Source organism: Vigna radiata, chromosome 2 (genome assembly GCF_000741045.1).
Source record: "Vigna radiata var. radiata cultivar VC1973A chromosome 2, Vradiata_ver6, whole genome shotgun sequence".
In the NCBI taxonomy this organism is placed as follows: Eukaryota; Viridiplantae; Streptophyta; class Magnoliopsida; order Fabales; family Fabaceae; genus Vigna; species Vigna radiata.
Window position 1 is genome coordinate 9,175,906 of NC_028352.1, and position 22,612 is coordinate 9,198,517.

The 22,612-nt window shown below is 31.6% G+C and overlaps 2 protein-coding genes and 1 pseudogene across 4 annotated transcripts; all 3 read left to right on the forward strand.

Moving 5' to 3' along the window:
* Window positions 1-472: 472 nt before the first annotated feature.
* Window positions 473-2,740, forward strand: LOC106779975 (annotated as a pseudogene).
* A 1,103-nt stretch (window positions 2,741-3,843) lies between these two features.
* On the forward strand, window positions 3,844-8,354 carry LOC106755591. Its single transcript, XM_014637772.2, has 9 exons — window positions 3,844-4,111; window positions 5,537-5,703; window positions 5,875-5,979; window positions 6,165-6,221; window positions 6,374-6,454; window positions 6,689-6,723; window positions 7,247-7,336; window positions 7,447-7,606; window positions 7,960-8,354. Exons 1-9 carry the CDS (start codon window positions 3,964-3,966, stop codon window positions 8,077-8,079), a joined length of 963 nt encoding a protein of 320 aa, XP_014493258.1. The 5' UTR covers window positions 3,844-3,963; the 3' UTR covers window positions 8,080-8,354.
* A 3,202-nt stretch (window positions 8,355-11,556) lies between these two features.
* On the forward strand, window positions 11,557-21,078 carry LOC106756282 (nicalin). Of its 3 annotated transcripts, XM_014638649.2 has the most exons (14): window positions 11,564-12,080; window positions 12,851-13,020; window positions 14,246-14,349; window positions 14,726-14,792; window positions 15,458-15,550; window positions 15,633-15,797; window positions 15,908-16,048; window positions 16,139-16,216; window positions 16,645-16,757; window positions 16,827-16,887; window positions 19,123-19,290; window positions 19,962-20,063; window positions 20,499-20,588; window positions 20,678-21,078. In XM_014638649.2, exons 1-14 carry the CDS (start codon window positions 11,801-11,803, stop codon window positions 20,738-20,740), a joined length of 1,695 nt encoding a protein of 564 aa, XP_014494135.1. In that variant the 5' UTR covers window positions 11,564-11,800; the 3' UTR covers window positions 20,741-21,078. The 3 variants fall into 3 exon arrangements, 1 of the variants encoding a protein (XP_014494135.1); XR_002667169.1 differs by lacking the exons at window positions 20,499-20,588; window positions 20,678-21,078 and adding an exon at window positions 17,599-17,878 and having other exon boundaries at window positions 11,557-12,080; XR_002667170.1 differs by lacking the exons at window positions 20,499-20,588; window positions 20,678-21,078 and adding an exon at window positions 17,599-17,830 and having other exon boundaries at window positions 11,558-12,080.
* Window positions 21,079-22,612: the final 1,534 nt, after the last annotated feature.

The following is a 22,612-nucleotide window of genomic DNA, read 5'->3' on the forward strand; positions in this document are numbered from 1 at the left end:
AAGTATGGCATGATCTCTTTTGCACCGATCGGCTTTAAAAAGTTGAGAGTTTATATGCGACGCTTGTTCCATGCTCGACTAATGTTAGGAGTTTAATTTAAAGCATTCCTTACGCGTTATGTGAGTAAGTGAAAATTCACTGGGAATTTTCCTCACTGTTCGATTGATGCCAGGAGTTCCCATAAAACATATCTTACGAGAAATAGTGAAATTTCACAAGTAACGTTCCTCATCGCTCGATTGTCGTTAGAAGTTCACTTAGGACGTTCTCTAGACTTCAATGAGAGTTCACTGTGATAATTTTTAGGTCTATAATAAACTACAAAGGTAGGTTTTTGTTAAATCCTGAAATACTCAATTGTGAAAAAAAAGCTCATTAAACAACGTTTAGTTGGAGTGTTTTTGCATGTACATTCCTTCTGAACGGAGCAGGATCATAAGATAGGAAGGCTACAACTGAAAGGTATATTTCTCAGCCCTAAACAAATTTATACAGAAACACTTTATTTTGTATTTAAAATAATATAGGTACATTAAATTGAAAAAAATAAAAGTGAAGGGAGTAATAGAATTGAAATGTTATGGTCTAACTGGTTTTGGTTTGAGAAAAGAAAAAGTGAAGAAGGAGATTAGGGTTTTGGTGGAGGATGAGTAGGAGTTTGGGAATACCGGTGAAGTTGCTCCATGAGGCATCGGGTCACGCGGAGTGACGATTGAGCTCAAAAGTGGCGAACTCTACCGTGGAAGCATGACCGAGTGCGAGGACAACCGGAACTGTCAACTCGAGAGCATCACCTACACCGCCAAGGTTCCGTTTCTCATCTTCTTCACGCCGCCAATTCTTCACCTTTTCTAACTTATATCTGTTTTCAAGGGATCTGATAAGGATAAACTCCATTTTTCTCTGCATTTCGATTTGCGACCTCATGTATAGGGAAAGAAAAAGGGGCGGTAATCGGTGGAATGAATTTCATCTTGTTTCGTTGCATCTTTCTCCTCTTTTCTCTTCCTCCTCTACTTTTTTGTGTGAACATGAAAGCAGGAAATTAACAAACTAAAAACAAACTTCACTGCTGACATCTCCAATTCAAATATACATGCTAAAACGTACTTTATAACTAATTTGTTGCTGATATTTGGTAAATCCTCTGCAGGATGGAAAATCATCGCAACTTGAGCATGTATTTATTTGAGACAGCAAAGTCAGGTACGGATCGTATATTACTAAGCAACTTCATTTTATATTCCAAATAATGTTTTAGAATATAGTCATTAGAATATTAGTGTCATAATTTTGAATTCTACTGCTATATACGATTTGGTTGCATATTTATTGGTATAATAATATGAATCTCAGATGTCTTTGAGTGCGTGTTTGGTTTTATGTCTTCATTTCTTAATTTGTCACTGATGTATTCAGTCATTCTATTTGATTACTTCATTATTTTATCTTCATTCTTTTAAAATGCTTCACAAATTATTAAATTAGACACTATGATCTGTTATATTAGAATTGGGTAAATTGATATTTTGACCCGATTTACAAAAATAGAAAATAAAAATAATAGTTCTAAATTTTAAAATACTAAATAAAATACTTGCTTTGTAAAAGTTAACTAACTTAAATAAAATTAATTTTAATTTTTAAATGAAGGGTTTTATATATACATTTTAACGCAAGTATATGCTTTAATAAAATAATATTATTTTTAATTTTTTTAAATTATTATTATAATTGTTAAGAACAGGTCCAGTCTAAGTCTATTTGGACTTGTGATTAGTGTGTTTTAGTTTAGTTTACTATTCTTCTGGTTTGACTAGACTCAACTCATTTTATAGGATGGTCCATTGCACAGACTTTCTATGTGATATGTGTGAAAACTATTTTTTATAATATTTGAATCTAACAATTTGATACACATTATTATAACAATTCAAAAATTTGTTTGGCAATTCGCAATCCGATAATTGTAGATTGCATTTTCTGTTAGTGCTTTGATGTGATATATAATTTCTCAGGTTTATGGTCATACCGGACATGCTGAAGAATGCTCCTATGTTTAAGCGTTTGGATGCAAGAATTAAGGTACCCTTTTATCATCAATCGATTAAGTAATCCATATTTGTTTTACGTGTTCTGTATTTTATACTTTCTCTTAGACAATTAAAAGTATACTTGAGGAGGAATAAAAGGGGAGGAAATTAGAGACGGGAAAGGAGGTTAGTTTGTTAGGAGAGAGAGAGTATAAATAACAAACAGAATAAAGGGAAAGGGATATCAGATATTTTTGTTGAGGTATAGACTGGATATCTTTTCCAATGGAGGATGGGAGGCTTCCTTGGGACATTTACCTGTATTTCGATGGTTGGATTTTGTTAATGGGGTTGCTTGGTAACCTTCAAAACTAGTTTATAACATCACAACATAGATGGTACTATGAATTTATGGTAGCTCTGGAAACTGGTTTAGACCGTACTATGATATGCTAGTCAATATGAATTTATGTTAATGTAACTAGTTTTTTTTATTTGCTTTTAGGATCACATTTGAAACTTTATTTTCAAGACTTTTGGGGTGAAATCCTTGTGCTCCACTAAACAACATGAACAGCACTTTAGATGACAACATTAAAGTCTCCATTTCGTGCTGAAGGAAATGGCATCGTCTGTGCAGTCACAGTTACTTCATCATTTTTCAGCTGTTGTTGGCTTATCCTCACGTTGCAGGCTGAAAAGATAGCGCTGAAGGTTGTTGACAGCCCCATAAAATATCTTGAATACCAAACAAAAATAACTCACACGATGGAAGTCCTATTATTATTCATTAGCAGCCATTTCGGATAATACCATTTGTTCTGAACCTGGAGATTTCCTAATATTATCTGAAACAGGTAATGCAGACCCTAATGGCAATGGTAAGTTATTACTAGCCAATTTGATGCCCTTCTTTAAGAAAAATCCAAATTTTGAATGGTTTTGGTAAGTTAATGAAAACTGAAAGAAAGTCAGACCAATACGTTGCAAGATTTTTCTTTATTATGCCTTGGTCTCATCATCTTCTTCTTTATTATTCCTTCGTCCGTTATCACGTACTATTTTCTGAATACGGCACGATAAATACTGAAGAGAAGTTAAACTGGAATTTCGACAAAATCAGAATATATTATGTGTCCATTTTTTTTAAAATATGATTTCTTGAAAAAATATGTCACAACTTAAGATTAGAATTTTAACTTTAAATATAAAAAAATACAATTTGCATAGCCACTCAAAGCGGGAATTGAAACATATGGGAAAATAGTAATTATTTTTAAAAAACGGTTTTAATAAAAAATTTAAAGTAAAAAGAAAAAGAAAAAAATATAGAAATTTGAAGTCTGGACAATACCATGAAACGATCAAGTCGTCTGAAATATTTGAGCTCACACAAGCACAACACCAGACAATGCAAAATGTACGAAATATATATATATATATATATATATATATATATATATATATTATGTTAATCAATCTTATTTTTCTAAAATAGGTTAAATACAACACGAAAAATGTATAAATTAACAGTTAAAAACATAAAAATAATAATATGCATCATAAGCTAATTATTTAAATTACAAATTACCATGATTCAACCTATGGAGTACTAACAATTCTAAAGAATAATACTCTTATAATAACGTATTGCATACCATTTAAAGAAAAAAAAAATGTAATATTTCTTTCCAAACCAATTGTCATAATTGAAAATTATCAAACTTTTATCTCATATAATCAGTTAATTTATATTTATCAGTTCCTTTGTTGGAAATAAGGACTAAAGCCTATGTGCATAAATTCTGAGTCCAAAATTGCAATAATGATTAAAATTTGGTACACTTTTGTTAATATCTATTTTTTTCGAAGGTGATGCTGTTGCGGGTAAGGTAGCTCGGATTGTAGACGTTCCGTTCCATCTATGTCATGGAGACCCTTTCAAGGTTTACATTACCGCCCACTTGTTCCAGCCTTCAGTTCCCAAAGATCTCTGCATTATCTCGTTTCCCAAATGCTATTTCCACAACCACTCCACTGGTTTCAGTGCTAAGAGTAAGAGCTGGTCCTCCTTCAGGTTAGCCACTCATTTTCTTGGTTCCCGATTGGACATGTTTAATTACTTCTTTTTATGCTTTGCTGCGAAAGTTAGCATTTTTGAGAGGATAAGGGGTTTGGGGAAAGGGTTATAGGCAAATCGAACTTGCTGTTTCAAACTCAGAATGGAAACTGTGCACATGCATAATTCTCATAGTTATGAGTACTTATATACACATATAATTTGTCTGAACTCCGAAGAGTGTTTCCCTCTGCTGGAGAAACACCATCTTCAGTTTGATTTGGAGATACTTTGTACTATAGTTTGATAACTTAGATTCTGGATTGGAAAGATTCGTTGAAGACGCTCTAATCTTTGCCATTCGGAACACTTGGTTTTTAAAAATAATAATTCTGACTTGCTGGCTCCTCATCCTTGTTTCAACTGAATATTTTGTCTGAGAAAACTTTTGAAAATATAATACGGTGCTTGGATCATTTAAAAAAAACATTTTTTTTTTTGTTACATTACATGATAGCTAGGTTTAAGATTGACTGAAAACGTTATCTCGTGTAAGTAAATGTATCTTTTTGGAGTTTGGATAGCAAGATAATGAGGTTGGACCGTTAGAAAGGAGAGGAATTTGAAGTCTAGTTTTCTTGAACGAATAGTTTTTTGATACATTCAAATCGAGGGTGCATCAAAACAAGTAAACGACTGTTGTCAAACAATTGTTTCAGTTATCTATAGGGAATTTAATGATTTCCTTTCTTATGCTTATTATTGTTATTCATTTTGACTATTATTCTGTTAAAATATGTGTTATAGTGTAGATTTATGTTAGACTTGCAAATTTTCTCCCCAGCTCTTAACTGAAAAGCTAGTATGGTTGGACATTCTTGTCACAATTTTCTTTATAACTCCAGGGCCTTCTTTCCATTGATGTAATGTTAGATATAATAACCATTCATGTTGTTTAAAAACTAATAGCCTAAGCTTTTTGGAGAACTGGTCATTGATATGGTATTAGAGTCCCTTTGATGCAGTACGCAAGACTTCAATCCTATCTGTTCGTTGGATTTCAGTACATGGTAGCTGAGCATAAGTATTGACACAATGTCCTAGCCTCAAGCCAAAAATAGAGCCCTTACATCAAAGGGCGTAAATAAAAATTAAATTTGGAGACACGATAGCTAAGTATAAGCATTGCCTACTCTTGAAGGCCTAAAAGGGCTCATGTCTAAGGGAACATGTGAGAAAAAACTTGCTGATCAGTTGTAGCTTAACTATTCATTGGGAGATATCTCATCCTTGTGCTTCTATATCTATTAAAGTACATGTTTATTTCTATCCTTTTGGCCCCAACATAAGTAATAATTAATCGTTGGCAATTTATCTTTTTTTCCTGTCACTTGTAGACCTTGTTTATGTTGAAATCTAATTGGTTGAAACTTATATTTTCAGTGAGTAGTGCTGATGAGGATGTCCTGCAAATATTTTTTAAGGAGAGAGAATTAAATGGTGATTTTATATCAAGAACTTCTGATTTATTATGGAGAAGAAATTTCAGAAACTCTGGTGATTATGACATTGACACGCTGACAAATAATACTTCTCAAGAAACAGAGCAGGTGCAGTAGACTCTTTGTTTCCAATTTCAAATCATCCGATCCAATTTAATACATATGATCAATTGTGCCAATTTTGGTTGTTTCTTGCCTTGTTCTGATCCATTGCAAGTTTTGTATGTTGATTCATTGGTCACGTAATTCAATTTTATGTGTTTTTTCTAATATTTGTAGATCACGGGAACTGACAATGATGGCGGTTTTTTGAAACTTACAAGAACCCAAGAGTGGTTAACAGGCGACAATTCTCCTCCAATAAACAAGAAGGTGACTGCTAAGGTATGCTTTAGACTAGTTTTTCATTTACATCCCATTGACAGGAAGTGGGAAATTTGTATATGAAATATGAAATGATATGCTGTGACTTCTCTCAAAATTTTTCACATTCACCTTCTCTCGGGTAAATATATAATAACTTGGTTGTCATCCAATAATGTTGGATGCTTCACTTCATATACCAACAGATGTTGCAGGACAGTAGCGCAAGGCGCAAGAAACTGAACATGCTCAAGTATGAATCTGTACGATACCTCTCTTGACCTTGTTATTGTTCTTTGTTAGCTCAAGTTAGTGACATCAGTGTTTTCTTACCTCAAGGCTGTAGGTTTTGATCAATTACAAGTTCTGATATTGTTTAAGCTTCTTATTATTTCAATTTTATTCTTAATCGTAGCTCAAGAGGGAATTACTACTTCTATCTGTGGGTATTGGATTGGCATGTAGTGGATATTGCTTGGTAATTTTTTCAGTACAGGTAAACTTTAATTTGCATGTTGTCTCAAAAAAGTCTCATCAATTTTCTATTGTAATTATGAACCAGATCATTTTTGTGCTTCTTACCACTCAATTTTGTTCTCTTTCTTCACGACCATTCTTAATTTAGATGGATGTCAGTGTCTTACCATAATGGTTTAACTTCAAATACTACCCCAAGGTTTAAGTTTCTTTTTATTTCCTTCACTGATGTGTGCCTCTCTTGTACTTTTAGGCTGCTATAAGTTACGGGATCGGAGTACTTTTCAGGTTTGTTATTGCCTTTAATCATATTGGTTATGTCGTATTGAAGTAATTGTTAATGCTCTAAGATACTCTACTAAGACCATTAGAGCATCTCCAATGCAGGGGTTGTAGTCAAGGTCTTAAGTTTAATATTCGAGTCTTATAAGAAGCCTTCGTTGTAGTATGTTGATAGAGAGTCTTAAATTTAAGACCCTGGATCACTATAATAAAAAATATATTTTTCATCTTTTGAAGGTTGTACTTGCATTAAAGTGTAAGCAAGAAATTATAAATGTGAGTATAATAAAAATCTTTCATTGGAGCAAAACTTGCAAAATATCTTTAAAATGTTGTGGCATGGTAGGATCCACATAAAGTAAAATAAGAGTTCATGCTATGACTCTTACATTGGAGATAACCTAAGAGCCTCGGTTGATATTTATTAATCACTGTTTCTCCTTGTGGGTGAGGGGAAAAAAAGATGTAACTGTCCTTATCCTTATCATTCCTTATTAGTATACTTAACTGATATATCGTTTCAATGCAGTTGCTTGTACCTTCAACTCTTGTATCAACATGCAGACAACATATCCAATGAAAATGTTCCTCAAATATTCAAGAAAAAGAAATCAAAGAAGTACACATGAAAACTTGTGCTTTGAGTTTGATGTAATTGTGCCAGTTAACATTCTCTGTAGTTGACATTTTCTATTCGCTTGTTTTGGTCAAAAAATATTTCTTAACCAGAATTGGTATAAGAAGTGAGGACCTTGAAGATTTCTTGGAGAGGTCAATCAAGGGTAGCAGTATATCACTTTCATCTCCCAGGCTTGTTATTCCAGCAACAATATATGGACTTTGGGTCCTGTTTCATCAATATTTTGCCAATGACTTTTTTGATTTCCAGGTAATCCTTGGCAGCATGTATATTAAAGAATGTTTCTTCAGCCACTAAGCATTTTCTATTTGAATAAATTTCACCATAAACACTTATAGAAGAAGAAAAGAAGAAAGTAAAATGAATTGAACTTCTCATATAAGAGTTATACACTTAACTTTTGTAAAAGTTATCTCATTTAATTTTTCTAAAAGCTAAAGTACATAAACTGATATAAGCTTATAAGAGAAGCTCAATTCATTTTATCTTTTCTTTCCCCTTTATTTATATTTATAGAGAAGTTTATCCAATCATAGTCATACTATTCAAATTTCATCAATTTCATTGGTCATTTATTTATACTTGTCTCTTGTTCACCCTAGCTTGTGCCAGCCATGTTCGGAATGTTTGTCTACAAGGCTGCTGTTCTGGTGCAAGTTTATAGAGACAATGAAGGCTTGCGGTTTGTGTTTCCAGAAAATGAAGATGGATCAAGCGATTGAAGTATTTATTTTCCTATGCTCAGCACTCAGCAGAGTACAGGACTCAGTACTCACTATATCTTGGAACATTGGAAATGCTTAGCTGACCCTTAACTGAGCACTGCTGATCACCAGGTTACAACCCTTCACTACGTTCATCTTGAATTTTAGAACGATGATGCTATTTCATTACAGTAAATAGTAAAGAGTGTATCAATATCTTGTTCTTGAAGCTAACATTTGTTGACTGTTGAAAGTTACAAGCTAAAATATTACATGCATTTTCATTCATCCTATGATATTGTCTTGTCACACTAAATAGTCTAAAAGTGTGGAAGGATCATCCTTAATCATTGATGTTGGATATAGTAATAAACATCTTACATTTACTACTTTTCACATTAAGTTTCAATTATTGATAACAACTAAACTCATTAGAGTTGGTAACCAATGCAAATATGTAACTCAACCATTCTCACGTATAAATACTATAACTCTTATACAAGTATCATTGTCCCCTTTTGTATTGTTTACTTTCCAAAATTATATTTCTTATTTGGAGTCAATGTATGAGTTAAGTTAGGATATAAAAATACAAATTTACTCATTATTTTGTCTAATCCAAATGTTTGTTGTTTTGCCAAGTTTATTTTTCACGTAAATCACACATGTTAATGTCTATTTTGAAATTAAATTATATATCCGTGTGTTTTATTTTTAATTCATGGCACTTATATTTATAACCATAAAAGAAGCACCATATTTTATTTTTAATTTTACATATCATATTGTATTTTATATCATAGATGGCAATATACTTTTTTAGTTTTAGTTTCAATTGATTGATTTATTATCTAGAAGTTTATAATTTTAAATTTTTTATATCTTAAAAAAGTAAACCGCCCACGAACAATCTTGTGCTGATAATGACTTGTCAAATGATGGTTTAACATAATTTCACCCTTAATTCCGCTCAAAAGATCTAAAATATGTTACTCAATTATACAAGACACGTTTATAGTTATTCAATTTTTTATTTTTTATTTTTAAATTCTCTTTGACCTAGGAAGTTAACCCTTGCAAATGCTATCAGCGAAATAAAACCCTTCTCAAAGTAACTATTTCGTTATTTAAACTTTTTATGCCAACGTTAGCAAAGTTTTTGTATCATGTATGATGAAAAGTATTATTTGAATCATACCAAATCAACTTAAAAAAATAATTAAAAAAATAAAAGAAAACCTCAATAAAGAACACAGGAGCTTACTACTTAATTTTGAACAAAGATATCAGATAAAAAAGTATCTCTGTACCTTCTTTTTGTATCTCAATAAGAATGAACAAAGTTCAAACTATTTATATGTGGAATATATTCTAGATTTTATGATTTGGAAATTTATTTAAAAGGTATTAAAAAAAGGTGTTTTAGATTGTATAATTTAAAATACATTTTCAAATATATTATATTTCATGTTTTTAAATTCTAGAGTCAGAAGATATAAAACATAGGTATGGGGATGCAAAAAGATTAAACTATGCAAGGTTCATAAGCACATTTGAAAATGATGTATTCAAGAGTAACGTTAAGCTCACACACGTGTCACTCTTTCACCATTTATTCTAAATATTGTTCTTCAAACTCCAGCAGCATCTCTTTTGCAGGCGAACTGAAAGTTTGATACAAGCACGTGAGATGCATAAATGCTTCACCTCAATCTAGTTTTCACTTTAATGTTTCTGTCCATTCTACACGTGTAAGCTGTTAATTGATTTTAAATGATGATGTTACCATACCCAATAATCCCTTAAACCCATAATAAAACATTTTCTTAAATATCGACAGAATATTTACGTTTTTATCACTTTTAATAGTTTTTTATTATTTAGAAATTGATTTTCCGTTCTATTATTATAAGTTTTCTTAAGAATAAAACTAGGATGAAAAAGATTTCATGAGTGATAAAGTTCTTGTTTTCAATGTTGAAACTTTTCTAAATTGTTAGATATATATTTTAAGAAGATAACTATATATACAATTTCTCAATTTAATAAGTCTTAAGTTATTAGTAATGAACTATGCTCTTCAAAGTCCTTTTTATAAATAACCAAGTTGATGATATATATATTTTTCTAGTCATATATATATAAAACTTAAAACAATATTGAAAAGCATTTTAATTACAATATTAATAAATATATAACTTAAAAAAAATTAATTAAAAAGTCACCTTTTAATCTAAAAATTAAGATGATAAAGTGAGCTAGATTTGACAAATTTTATTAATTCAACTGTTATTTTCTGTTTTCCAACTTGTTTTGGTTCGTGATCATATTCCTTAAATTAAAATTTTAAAAAATAAAATTATTTATTTTATTGTTATTCAAGAACACAAAATATATAATACTATTATAATTTAAATCATTATAACTTATAAATTAAATATTTTTATTAATAATAAAAAACTAATTTCATATATAAAAATAACTTATAAATCAAATTTTAACTATTCGTTATAAAAAAATAACAATATATAAACATAATAATATTTTTATTTATTTATTATAAACATAATTAATTAACTCAAAATTTAAAAGTACTTACATAATCAAGTGATCTTTTTAAAACATATATTAAAATAAAATATAAAACTATTGAAAAAGTTAACAAGTTTTATCAACAACTAATTCCTCCTCGTTATCGAATGGACACAATATTTATATCAGATACCATATATATATATATATACTACATTTATTTTAAAAATAATAAGATATATACATATATTAAAAAATATACAATAACTTTTAAAATCTAGTACATATAATATACGTGAATCTAAATTAAAATCATATATATCAAAATTATCAACATAAAATATTATAAATTATTTTTATCATACAAATATTATTATTTTATAGATTAAATGTTTTATTTATAAATATTGATTAAATATTTTAAAATGTCATACACGGACATGTGTTAAACACAAATACGCAACTTAACTTAAATTAAAATATAGGTCATCGCCATTTTTACATTTACATGTCAAAAGAAACCACATTATTACCTACTACTATAAATCAAAACTTAAAAAAGATTTAATTGCAATCTTACTTTTATTTTAATTTTTGCATACTTTAATTCTACTTTTATAATTTTAAGCTCCATATTTTAACAAACTTAATGTTTATGTAATTTTTAAATCTGAATATAGCTATATGTTTTTATTTTATTTAATTAAATTATTTTTTATATCCTAAATCAACATGGTTACTTTAGAGAGTGATTGAAAAACTAAACTGAAAATTAGAAATACAAATCATATTTTAAACTTTTTAAAAATTAAAGAAAAAATTAGGAACAGAATCTAAAAATCAAGTGAAAAATATGAGTGTTGTTGTTTACTGAAAGAAAAAGAAGAATTAAAATGTTAAAATGAAAAAAAAGAAAAAAGAAAAAGAAAACCCACTAATGAGTACTACTACTACTACAGTCTTCTAATGATTTCAGTGTAAGTGACCTGGTTTCTCATCTTCAATCTCTTGAATCAGCGTCGCTTTCTCTGGCATCATTTTGTATTGTAGCTACCTTATGCTCAGATGAAAAATAAATAATTAATAATATTATATTGATCGATACAAACAGATATATTTAAGCGTAGATCGGTATCGTCTTCTTTTATCCACTTGTCGATCGCGAATTTGGAAACCCTAATTCGCAGATCTGATCTTACCTTGCTCCATGGTTATGGCGCCTCGGAAACATCGCGAGCGTGAAATGCTGTTTGACTCCGTCATCGCGCTCGTTTTCATCCTCGTCGCCTGCGTCGACCTCTGCGACGGCGCCACCGTTGTTGACGTCTACCGCCTCATCCAGTACGACATGTCCGGCGTTCCTTTCGGATCTCGACTCGCCAGCCTCAACCATCACGCCGCCTCGCTCCACTTCTCTCCACACACTGATCTCTCTCGCACCGTCCTCCTCATACCACTTCGCGAACTTAACATGTCTTTTGTTAAAGGTTCTTCTTCTTTCTGCTTTTTTTTTCTTTCCTCTTTTTCAAATTTTACGTTTTGGTTTTGATTACTATTTATTTTGGTTAATTCTGCTGAGACTTGTTTGTTGCGCGTGACGTAATAGTTGCGGAAGTTAGTAACGGCGTTTGAGAAGTGGCAGAAGTGTTACTTCAGTGTCACTCTAGATTGGTTAAGATGTTACGCATGATAGTCTGAAAGGAAGTACTTTACATGCATATCTGTAAAATTGTCCTAGGGTGCATTTGGGTAAACAAATTAATTAAGAACTTACTAAACGAGTGTTTTTAATGTGCAATCATTTATGTATGCTATTTTCATAAACTATCCTAAAAAGTTGTAGAAAGGAGCTGAAAATCAGCTCACAAACATATCATAAACTATTTTAGTGAGCTGTATTATAACATTTACACGAGTAACTCTGTCTTGAGATGAGCCCTAACGAGCTGTAAATAAGCTCTTCGAGATGCATCCGTAGTAGCTTATATGTCGTTGGTTTAGGCATGGAGAAGCTCTCGTTCACTAGTTAAGCAGGAAAAGTTATATGTTTAACGTTTTTATAAAATTGAGTAGTTATTGCTGTGTTTGTCCTGATGTTATTCATTTTATTAATAATTTGAACTGTGTTTTATTTTTTCTAGTGAATGCTGAAGATTTCTTGTTCCTGTCATTCGTATTGATATCTTTATTTGAAGGATGTTATTTTGTCTTACTTGTTATTTAACAAGATCAAAATATTGTGACTGCAATATGGCAGAATATATTGCTGAAAGCAAGCCTCTTGGGGGTTTAATATTTTTGCTTCCCCGGCTGTTCAGTTTTGAAAACAAGGATGATAAGGGGAGTAACAATCGAGATGTGAGTACAGAACCGCTGAGGAATGTATTGGCGGAACTTGAACAAATACTCATACACGCAAACTTACCTGTAAGTATATTTCCTTTTTGTTGACTGTTTTCATTTTTTTTTTCTTTTGGAATATCCTATAAAATAAAATATTTGCCAACTTGAGAGGAGGAAGTGACGATCAATTAATTTGTTCTTGAATTATGAATTATGAATTCCTTTTGAAGTAGTTGTGGTGATTTTATTCAGCTACTACTATGTTCTAAGGTTTTATTATATCTTTATAGTGGTTCATGCAGTGATTGACCAACTAAGCTGTGTTCTCCTCCAATCACTTTTAAACAAATTTATTGCTTTCTATCATTCAGTCTAGGGTTTAGTGTTTGTTTGATGAAAAGGGTAATTGCCGTTGTAAGAGTTCCACCGATGTGATGACGATTAAAGACTTTGGATAGCCTCATAATGTGCATGTTAAACTTGTTTGGGTTTCAAATGTTATTGCATGCATGCAGTGGTGGTCCATAGCAGATGATTTGTTTATGGTGTTTAATCTTTATACACCGAGTACAAATATTTTTACACTGTCAAAATTAGAAATTGCAAAAAAGATAAATTTTAAAGAAATTATTACAAAATTCAACAATTTTAACATAACAAATTATGATTGAATGACAGTGTAAAAGACCTTACACTTTCTGTGTTTTAATTAAATTCTTATTTATTTATCTTTAGGTTGTGAACTTGTGGTAAATGATCATAAACTAACTTACAATTTATTTTGCTATGACTATGCTTCTCTAGTTGTCTTTGCATGCATATTTGGTCCTTGACTGGTTCATCAGTGCTGAGATATTTTCAAAACTGGAAAATTTTCTTAACACTTATTTTCTGCCTAGTTTCTGCTCGAGCATAATTTTTCAGTTTATATCATGGAACCATTTGTGTAGCATGTCTCATAATCATTTCACAGCATAATTAACGAACTACTGAAGGTGGTTTCTCAATTATCTAAGAAGACTTGTAACACCATGCTGATTATTATTATTATTATTAAAAGTTAATTACAATGACACACCTTCAGATATTTTCTCAATGTACACTTGCTCCTTCCTTTTTTACCATTCCGATGGCCTCCCTTATCAGGGTTATGCAGAATGTTTTTAAAATTTAATGGGATGCACACCGTGTCCTTCAATTATTTTTTGTCCCACCCACCTCCATTTATTACATAATCATGTAAACCTCTATCATTTTACTTGTTATTTTGTGGGAGATGTAACTTTTATGGTGTTGCATCTTGTTGCAGTATCCTGTTTATTTTGCATTTGAGGATGACAATATTGATGCTGTGTTAGCTGATATCAAGAAGAATGATGTCACTGGTCAACCTGCTACTGCAACAACTGGCGGGTGAATACAAATCTTAAATGAAGCTTTCATTGCTTTAACTAAATATTACAAAATTCTCTAGATGGTCAAAGCAAGTGATGTGGAACTTTATGGCTTGACTGATTGGACCGTATATGGGATTACCTTTTATATTTCCAACTTCTGGGCATTACATTTTTGTGTTGTTGAATGCCTTCTGTTCTATTTGTTTGAATTTGAATTGTCTTATTCATTTCCTAATTGCTGCTTTTCTTATATTATTAAATTCTCTTTCCTGGACTTCCTTACAGTAGTTACTTAATTTGCATGTTTGTTGAGTTATTGTATTACCAAGTTTATTTTTCTCTTGGAAGTAACATTTTGAATGATTTCTTTCCATTTTTTTGGGATGTTGCAGATACAAATTTGTTGTTTCAGCCGCAGAACCAAGGAAAGTTGTTTCTCCTCCCATTACAAATATTCAGGTGTTTGTTCACCCTTATTTTTAGATAAATGCAATGTGATTGAAAAGGCAAATCAAACTTGTGTTTCTTGAATGCATACCATAAATTTATTTCTTTCTTTTTTTCTAATTTTTTTTGTTTAAATTCTACAACAACTGGTTCAGTGTAAGTCTAGGTTAACAAAAACCCCTGATTGCTGCGATAATCATTCTAGGAAGCCTTGAGGAAAGATCTAGATAATTCGGAAGAACCCTGGGTTCGAGCATGAACTAATAACCAGAGAAGCATACCGTGAAAGATTATTTTTTAAAACCTCACTTAGCAAGTTTTGGACTAAGTTACTAGGAATTGTTTCAATTGGAATGTTTAACAGGCGATCATGTCACTTGTTACACAGATCTTGTCTCTTTCAGGTGTCTTGTAGGAGTGAATCAAAATAGGAAATAATCTGCCAATTTTTGTGTTTTAGTGTTTTCCTTAGGAATTCTCACACATAATTAGTGCAAATATACTGGGTAATCTGCAGGTATAAACAGCTTGGAGTTCTTCTGTGTTGAGTAACAGTTTAGCTGCATGTATCAACAGAACTGATTAATTCTTAATTGGATAATATGCTTGTACTATTCTTTTAAAATTGGTATTCTTTAAATAGAACTCGTGTGAATGTATCTTTTATATGGTTGCAGGGATGGTTGGCAGGACTGAAGACAGATGATGATGCTCATCAATTACCCACCATAGCAATAGTGGCATCATATGACACCTTTGGGGCTGCTCCTGTATGTTGTTTATGAAGTTTACCTTAAAAACCAAACTGTTCAAAATAATATGATTATCATGTTAAAATATCTGAAATTGCAGGCATTATCGGTGGGAAGTGATAGTAATGGAAGTGGCATTGTGGCTCTTCTTGAAGTAGCTAGGCTGTTTTCTCTCTTATATTCTAATCCAAAGACAAGAGGGCAATACAATCTGCTGTTTGGGCTAACATCTGGTGGGCCTTACAACTACAATGGAACTCGTAAAGTAATATATATCATATTTGGAAGTTCATTCTTTTGCAGACAATTCTTTTTAACACGTAATCAACCTTCCCTTTTGTTCTGGATTTTTTTTACATAATTCTGCGTTTTCAGTGGCTTCGGAGCTTTGATCAACGTCTGCGTGAGAGCATTGACTATGCTATTTGCTTAGATAGTATTGGTTCATGGGAAAATGAATTGTGGATTCATGTGTCTAAGCCTCCAGAAAATGCTTTCATTAAGAAAATTGTGGAAGTAAGTGGATGGTCTAAGTGGTGCAGGCTTTACTATAATGGATTACTTGCAGTTTTATCTTTATGATTTCTAATGGAAAATTTTGTGTAGGATTTTTCAAGTGTTGCCGAAGAATTAGGTTTTAAAGTGAATTTGAAGCATAAGAAAATAAACATTTCCAATCCTCGAGTAAGTGATAAATTCTTGGTGTTCTGTTTCACTTTCCAAGATCTTTAGTAATTTATACTTAGCTTTTGCTCAATATCAATTTGGTTGTGTTTTCACACAATTGCCATCATCACATTATTTTATTACAGTAGTACCATGTACAATCACCTTATATGTGGTTTACATGTTTATAAAAAAAGGTCTGGAAACTGTGATGTATTTGCTCCTCTAATTTCATTTTAGTCTGATGTAAGCCCTTATATTTTATTACTTAAGCTTCCTAATAGATTACACTAAGCTTCCTAATAGATTACACTTTATACTCCTTTTCATATCAGCTCGTGCTTCATGTCTTAGTGAAAGATTTCCTGATAGCAAGCACTTGCTTCCTCCATTTTGTCTAAATGCTACTTCTAATATTAGTTATTAAAGATGGTCATCTGCTGTAGGTAGCTTGGGAGCATGAACAGTTTTCAAGGCTGAGAGTTACTGCTGCCACTCTATCCGAACTTTCTACAGCACCTGAATTGCTAGAAAAGGCTGGTGGTTTGGTTGACAGCAGGTTCATATCTGGACCTAAATGCCAGAATTTTATTATTTTTTTACCTTTTTGCTGACTGAGCTTCTGCAGGCATTTTGTTAATGAAGCAACTATTGTCAGGAGTGTGAAATTAATTGCTGAAAGTCTTGCGGTAAGATTTGTTTACCTCAAAAAACTAGAAGTCATTGTTCATTCCCTCACTGCAAAAACAATAGATTAGGAATGTAGCCTCTCAATGTCCTTATAATTAATTCTCCTTCCAATCATTTGGCATAATAAGAATCATGAGGGAGTGTTTTGTTTGTTTGTTTGTCCTGGCACTAGTTCTAGTATTATTCACTATATTTGATGCGGTGAGTGTGCATTTATATTAATTTCAAAACTAATCTTTTGTATGATTTTGTTACGTATCCGAGTAGGAGATGTAACGAGAACAACCTCTCACACACTCAAAACAAGCAAAAGAATAATGAAAGAATGGAATTGAACGAATGAATCTCTTTTGTTGATGGTAATATTTGGATAAACAAAAGTAAACAATAATTGGGAACATAATCTCCCAATTATTTGGGAGCATAACCTCCCTCACAAGACAATAATGTTTGTCATAAAACTCTACAATCAAAAGCATACCCTTAACTCTAGCTTTATTTATACTAATTATTTACCGCCCATCTCTTACTAAATATTTCCCTAGAATATATCTGCATTTAATATAAATATCCTCCCATATATTATCCTAGCATATATCCTTAATTATAAATATCTTATATTGAATATTTCCCTATGATATATATTTATTTACTCTAATTAACTTATATTGAATATTCTCCTCAAATGTGGCTCATTTTACTGTAATTAGTTCTCGCCCATCCTAATTGCTGCGATAATTAGGATTGTAATCCTTCAACCGTTCGGCTTGACTCCTCACAGCCTACCACCGTTCGGCCTGCTCGTTATCCGTTTACGGTTCGGCCTGTTTGCTCCTCGTCTTCCACCAATTGCCCTGCTTGGTCCCCGTTGCCCACTGCTCGGCCTGATCATTCTCCACCTTCCACTATTCAGCTTGGTCGCTCCTTGCCTTCTACCGTTCGGTTTGGTCGCTCTCCTCATCTTCCACCGTTCGGTCCCCTTCTCTCACCGTTCGGTGTCCTTCTCCTTCTATACTTGCTTCTCTCATATACTTTTCAAACCTTATCATTACCCCTTACCTATGTGAATTTGTTTGGTAGATATTTTTTTATATGGACTTGGTCATTTACATCTTCTGGGTTTCTATTGTGGCCATTTGAATTCCTAAATGGTGGCATTACTTTGCTCCATTATGTGGTTAAGAAAAATGCTACCATGTCATAATTTTACTTTGGTTATTTACCCTTGGATGAACCAGCGGCCCTTCAACTTTGTCTATTCCAAAAAAGACCCTTGAATTGAGCTAATTAATGCCTGTTTAGTACTGTGCATGTCGATGAAACTGTTCTATTAACGACGTGCTGTTTATGATATATATATATATATATATATATATATATATATATATATATATATATATTGGCATTGCATTAAAAGTTGCTGATGAGGTTTTGCTTAGTTGATTCCTTATATTTGCAAAGTTTACACTCTCTAGTGATTCATTCAAACTTACAAAATGATCATTCTTGCATAAAATTTGCTTCCTTTCTCCTTCAATCCTGGATTCGTGTGTTCTTGCTTATCTTCTAAATTTTAACATTGTTATCTGGATTGACATTGGTTTAATTATATAGGAATTCTGGCAATGCCAAAGTTGTAGATATGAGAGAAGCTGTGCAGTATCATAAAAAATATTTTTGAAATTTGAATTGCTCATGTGCAGTATCATAAAAAACATTGAGTGTGCCTTACTGAAGATAATCATTTTTGTTCGAGCCTATTCTTTGGCTATTTTCTGTTCTATTTAATTTTTGCGTTTAAAACGTACTGTGAAATTATAGTTCAAAATAAGAGCTCTAAACGAAAAGTAGACGTTCTAGTTTTCATTTCTTCTTAGACTCGTGAGGCAACATTGAGAGAGTGGAGAGAGTAGTTATTTTGCCAAATTTCTTTTTAGATATTTTTCATTTCTATGTAGATCTTCAGAAATATGTTTGTCTACATTTTCTTTCAAGAAAAAAACCTTAAAAAAAGGGTCAAACACTGCATTGGTTGACTATTGCAGACTGGCTTAATTAGCGAGACTAGAGCAAGATTACTTAATAGATGTTCATTTTATGATTAGTTCTTTTCCACTTAAAGAATTGGCCAGAAACAGAAATTGCTTTATAAATGTATCGGATTCCAAGTATTTCTTTTTAATGAGAAGCCAACTTTGTTCTTTTAAACAGTCTTCTGATCTATATTTTTCCAGAGGCATATTTATGGACACCAAGGAAAGAACATCCAGATATTTGCAGACAACACCAACTTGGCTGTTAATCCTTCTTATGTTCGATCATGGTTAGATGTTTTGTCCCAAACACCTCGAGTAGCTCCTTTTCTCTCCAAAGATGATCCTTTTGTCATGGCACTGAAAAAGGTATTGTTGCATGCTTTTTTGCTTTTGTTTACTTTGTGAACATGCCATTGTAACGCATCAATTTGTCACGGCTTTTGCTGAGAGAATCTCTGTAGCTGAAGCACAGATGGGGAAAATTTGTATATCAGTTGATGCGAGACACCAATATGATATGATACGGATGTGGAAAATATATAAGTCTTGAAGACAACACGACTACAATAGAACAAAATTATAATGAAAAATGAAAAATAATCACAAGAAATAATTGATGTTCTAAAAGTATGAGCTACATTGTAAAAATAGAAGTGCTTTTTGATTTATATAATTATTACGGTGTTTCAATTTCTATTGATATAAGATAAAATTGGAAGAAAACAACTGCACTTATTACAAGCATCTTTGCAGTGTCCAACGTGAAGACAGTCTGAACAACACAGATTGTCTGTATTTTAGTTTCTGGCAATATTCAAATGTATGCAATTTTAATTTGGGTTGATAAGGGAGTTTACATATGCTAATATTGTGTAATATTTGTGGAGAAAAACGGCTTTAAACATACTTTCTTGTTTTGTACTAGAAAGTTGTAATGAAACTGCATTCGAGTTAGGTTGAAGGCTGCTCATTCCTCAATTCTCAATACCTGGAGTTTCACTTCTGTACTTACCAAGTGTTTTTATATGCGTATATAGGAATTAGAAGATCATACTGACGAGGTAAATCTGCATAGAGATGTGCTAGAGGGAGTGTTCACTTTCTATGATTCAACCCGGGCAAAGCTGAACATATATCAGGTATTTGATGTTATTTTCTTTGAACCGTGTCTGTATATAAAGTTTAGCCATTTTAATCTACCTAATGAATCATTGATGAAGTCTTGGTGACTAGACGATCTTCCGTCCTTCCCGAGTCCTGACCACGTTTTATAATTCAGTTACCAATTTCTCGAGGGCGCATAATTTTTTTGGTTATTTGACCGACCTGTTTGCCCTTATTTTTTTTAAAGGACATCTTTTTCCAGTATAAAAGGAGTGAATTTTCACAATAAACAAAATCTGTATCATTTTTCCAAAATATGCATGTTTGATTCCTTTTCTTTGGAAAGTTTATTCAAAATTTCTTTGAAGAAGCTGTACAAGAAATTTAATACTCCAAAATAAGTTAAATCCAAACTTATTTTGGCTTTGGAATTTCATGTTGCATTGAAAGAAATTGTTGTGGTTTTACAGGTTGCCAGTGTCACATTTGACTTGCTGTTGCTTCTAGTATTGGGATCGTATTTAATTGTGCTCTTCAGTTTCTTGGTCATCACCACTAGGGTAATCTATTTGTTTATTATCTAAAATCTTTTGCAAAATTTTTGGTATCCAGTTTGTATGCACTCATTCTAACTGATGCTGTCTGACAGGGTCTTGATGATCTAATCAGTCTATTTCGGCGGCCTCCATCTCGAAAAGTGAAAACTGCATAGTAAGTGGCTACCAGGATTTTGTCTACGTAGTTCTCAAGATTTAAATAGTATCCTAGGATCCAAGTTTCTAATGAAAGCTCTGTAGCGGATTTTTTTTCCTCATTTCCTGAAGTTGGTTGCTTTAGTGGTTAAAAACAGTAAGATTTTTATTTTTGGCTGTGCGAAGTTAACAACGCCAAAATTTTGATATATTTTTTTTCGCCCGTTTTCATTTGGCGCATTTTTGTGGTGTAAAAATTGTTTACTAATTCATGCCTTTTTAGCAAATGGTTACCCTGGTTATTATAGGCAAGGCTTATTCACTTTGTTTTAGCTCAATAAAGGATCCATTCGGTTAATTATAAAAAATAACTTTACTGCTTGCTTAAGTAAATTGACATTGCTTGCTAAATAAAATTATTCTGTTCGGAATGGTGTAATCTGTATACCTTGTTAAATGTGCTCGCAAGTTTACCTTTTCTGAGTTAGGATTAATCTAATCTTTTACCAAAAACGAAGAAACTGAGGGAATTTATACCAATTTATGGAAGCCAGGGATTGAGGAGGATAATGGTACATAAGATTCGAAGATACACTCACCACGAACCGATTTCTAAATGTAGGGTCAGAGAAATAAGAAATTTTGATGAAGTGAGGATATTGCATGGCACGTAAGAAGCTAAAGTGAATGGTCTAAGCGTTTTATATGTTGACAGGTAGAGTAGGTATCAAAATGCTAGGAATGAGGAAAGAATTACAGTGAATGATACATGATTATATAAGAAAAATAAAAGGCAAGATTTAGATGAACTGAGATACTCTAAGGATGAAGAAGGAGAACATTATTTTTTAAACTTTTCAATGATGTACAAGGATTGAATACTCATGTTGGAGGAGGGGTAGAAATCTGATAGGTTGAATGAAACCGTAAATTTTGGATTAAATCTTGGGCATTAGAGAGAATTGCCTTTTCTTTTAATCTGTAATGATAAGGTCACACTCGATAACATTTTATTCTAACTATTTAACCTTTTTACTTTTTACTTATCACACTGTTATATAACTCATCACCACATACACAATAATAAAACAACCATACAAATGTACGGCTATTTTCAATACCAAAATTTTCCTATAAATGTTTTAAATGTGATGAAAATTAAAGTTTATTTTAAATAATTTTGAAAACCTTTTTCAAGAACAGCTTTATATTCATACATACATGCATATAGTATATTTAAATTTTTAGTAACTTAAATGAAATTATATGTATAATGAAAACATATTTAATAAAAAAATTCTATTTATATTATAAAAATAAAGGATTTGCTTTTTTCTTATAATATTTATAGAAAGCACAAGACATTAAAGTAGTAGATAAAGATAAAATATGAGAACTACGTATAAGATAACATCGATCTGCATTAGATCGAGTAGTTAGAATTTATTAAACTAACTTATTATATAATAGGTATTTTGTAAAACTATCTCTTAAAATCTCATACAAATTAGTAAAAAAATAGATCTCTTAAAATCTCTCATACAAATTAGTAAAAAATAGATCTTTAATACTCATGTGAAATATACCTTATATTCCTTATCAATATAAATTAGTACAAAATCGATCTTAAATAAAACTCAATTTTACCACGAAAAAAGAAAAGAAAATGCATACATATTAAAAGAAATGGTGAATAAATTGTCTAAAGATAAAAAAGGAATATTATAAAAAAATTAAAATCTAATGTTTTGAAGAATCCTGGCCAAACATATCCGAAATTGATTCTGAGCGACGGATTTTATATATAAAATAGCTAATATCCTAAAAACATTTGCTTCATGATTTTAAAAGAAAAGTAATTGTTTTGTTTTGTAAATTTGAGGAAAATAAAG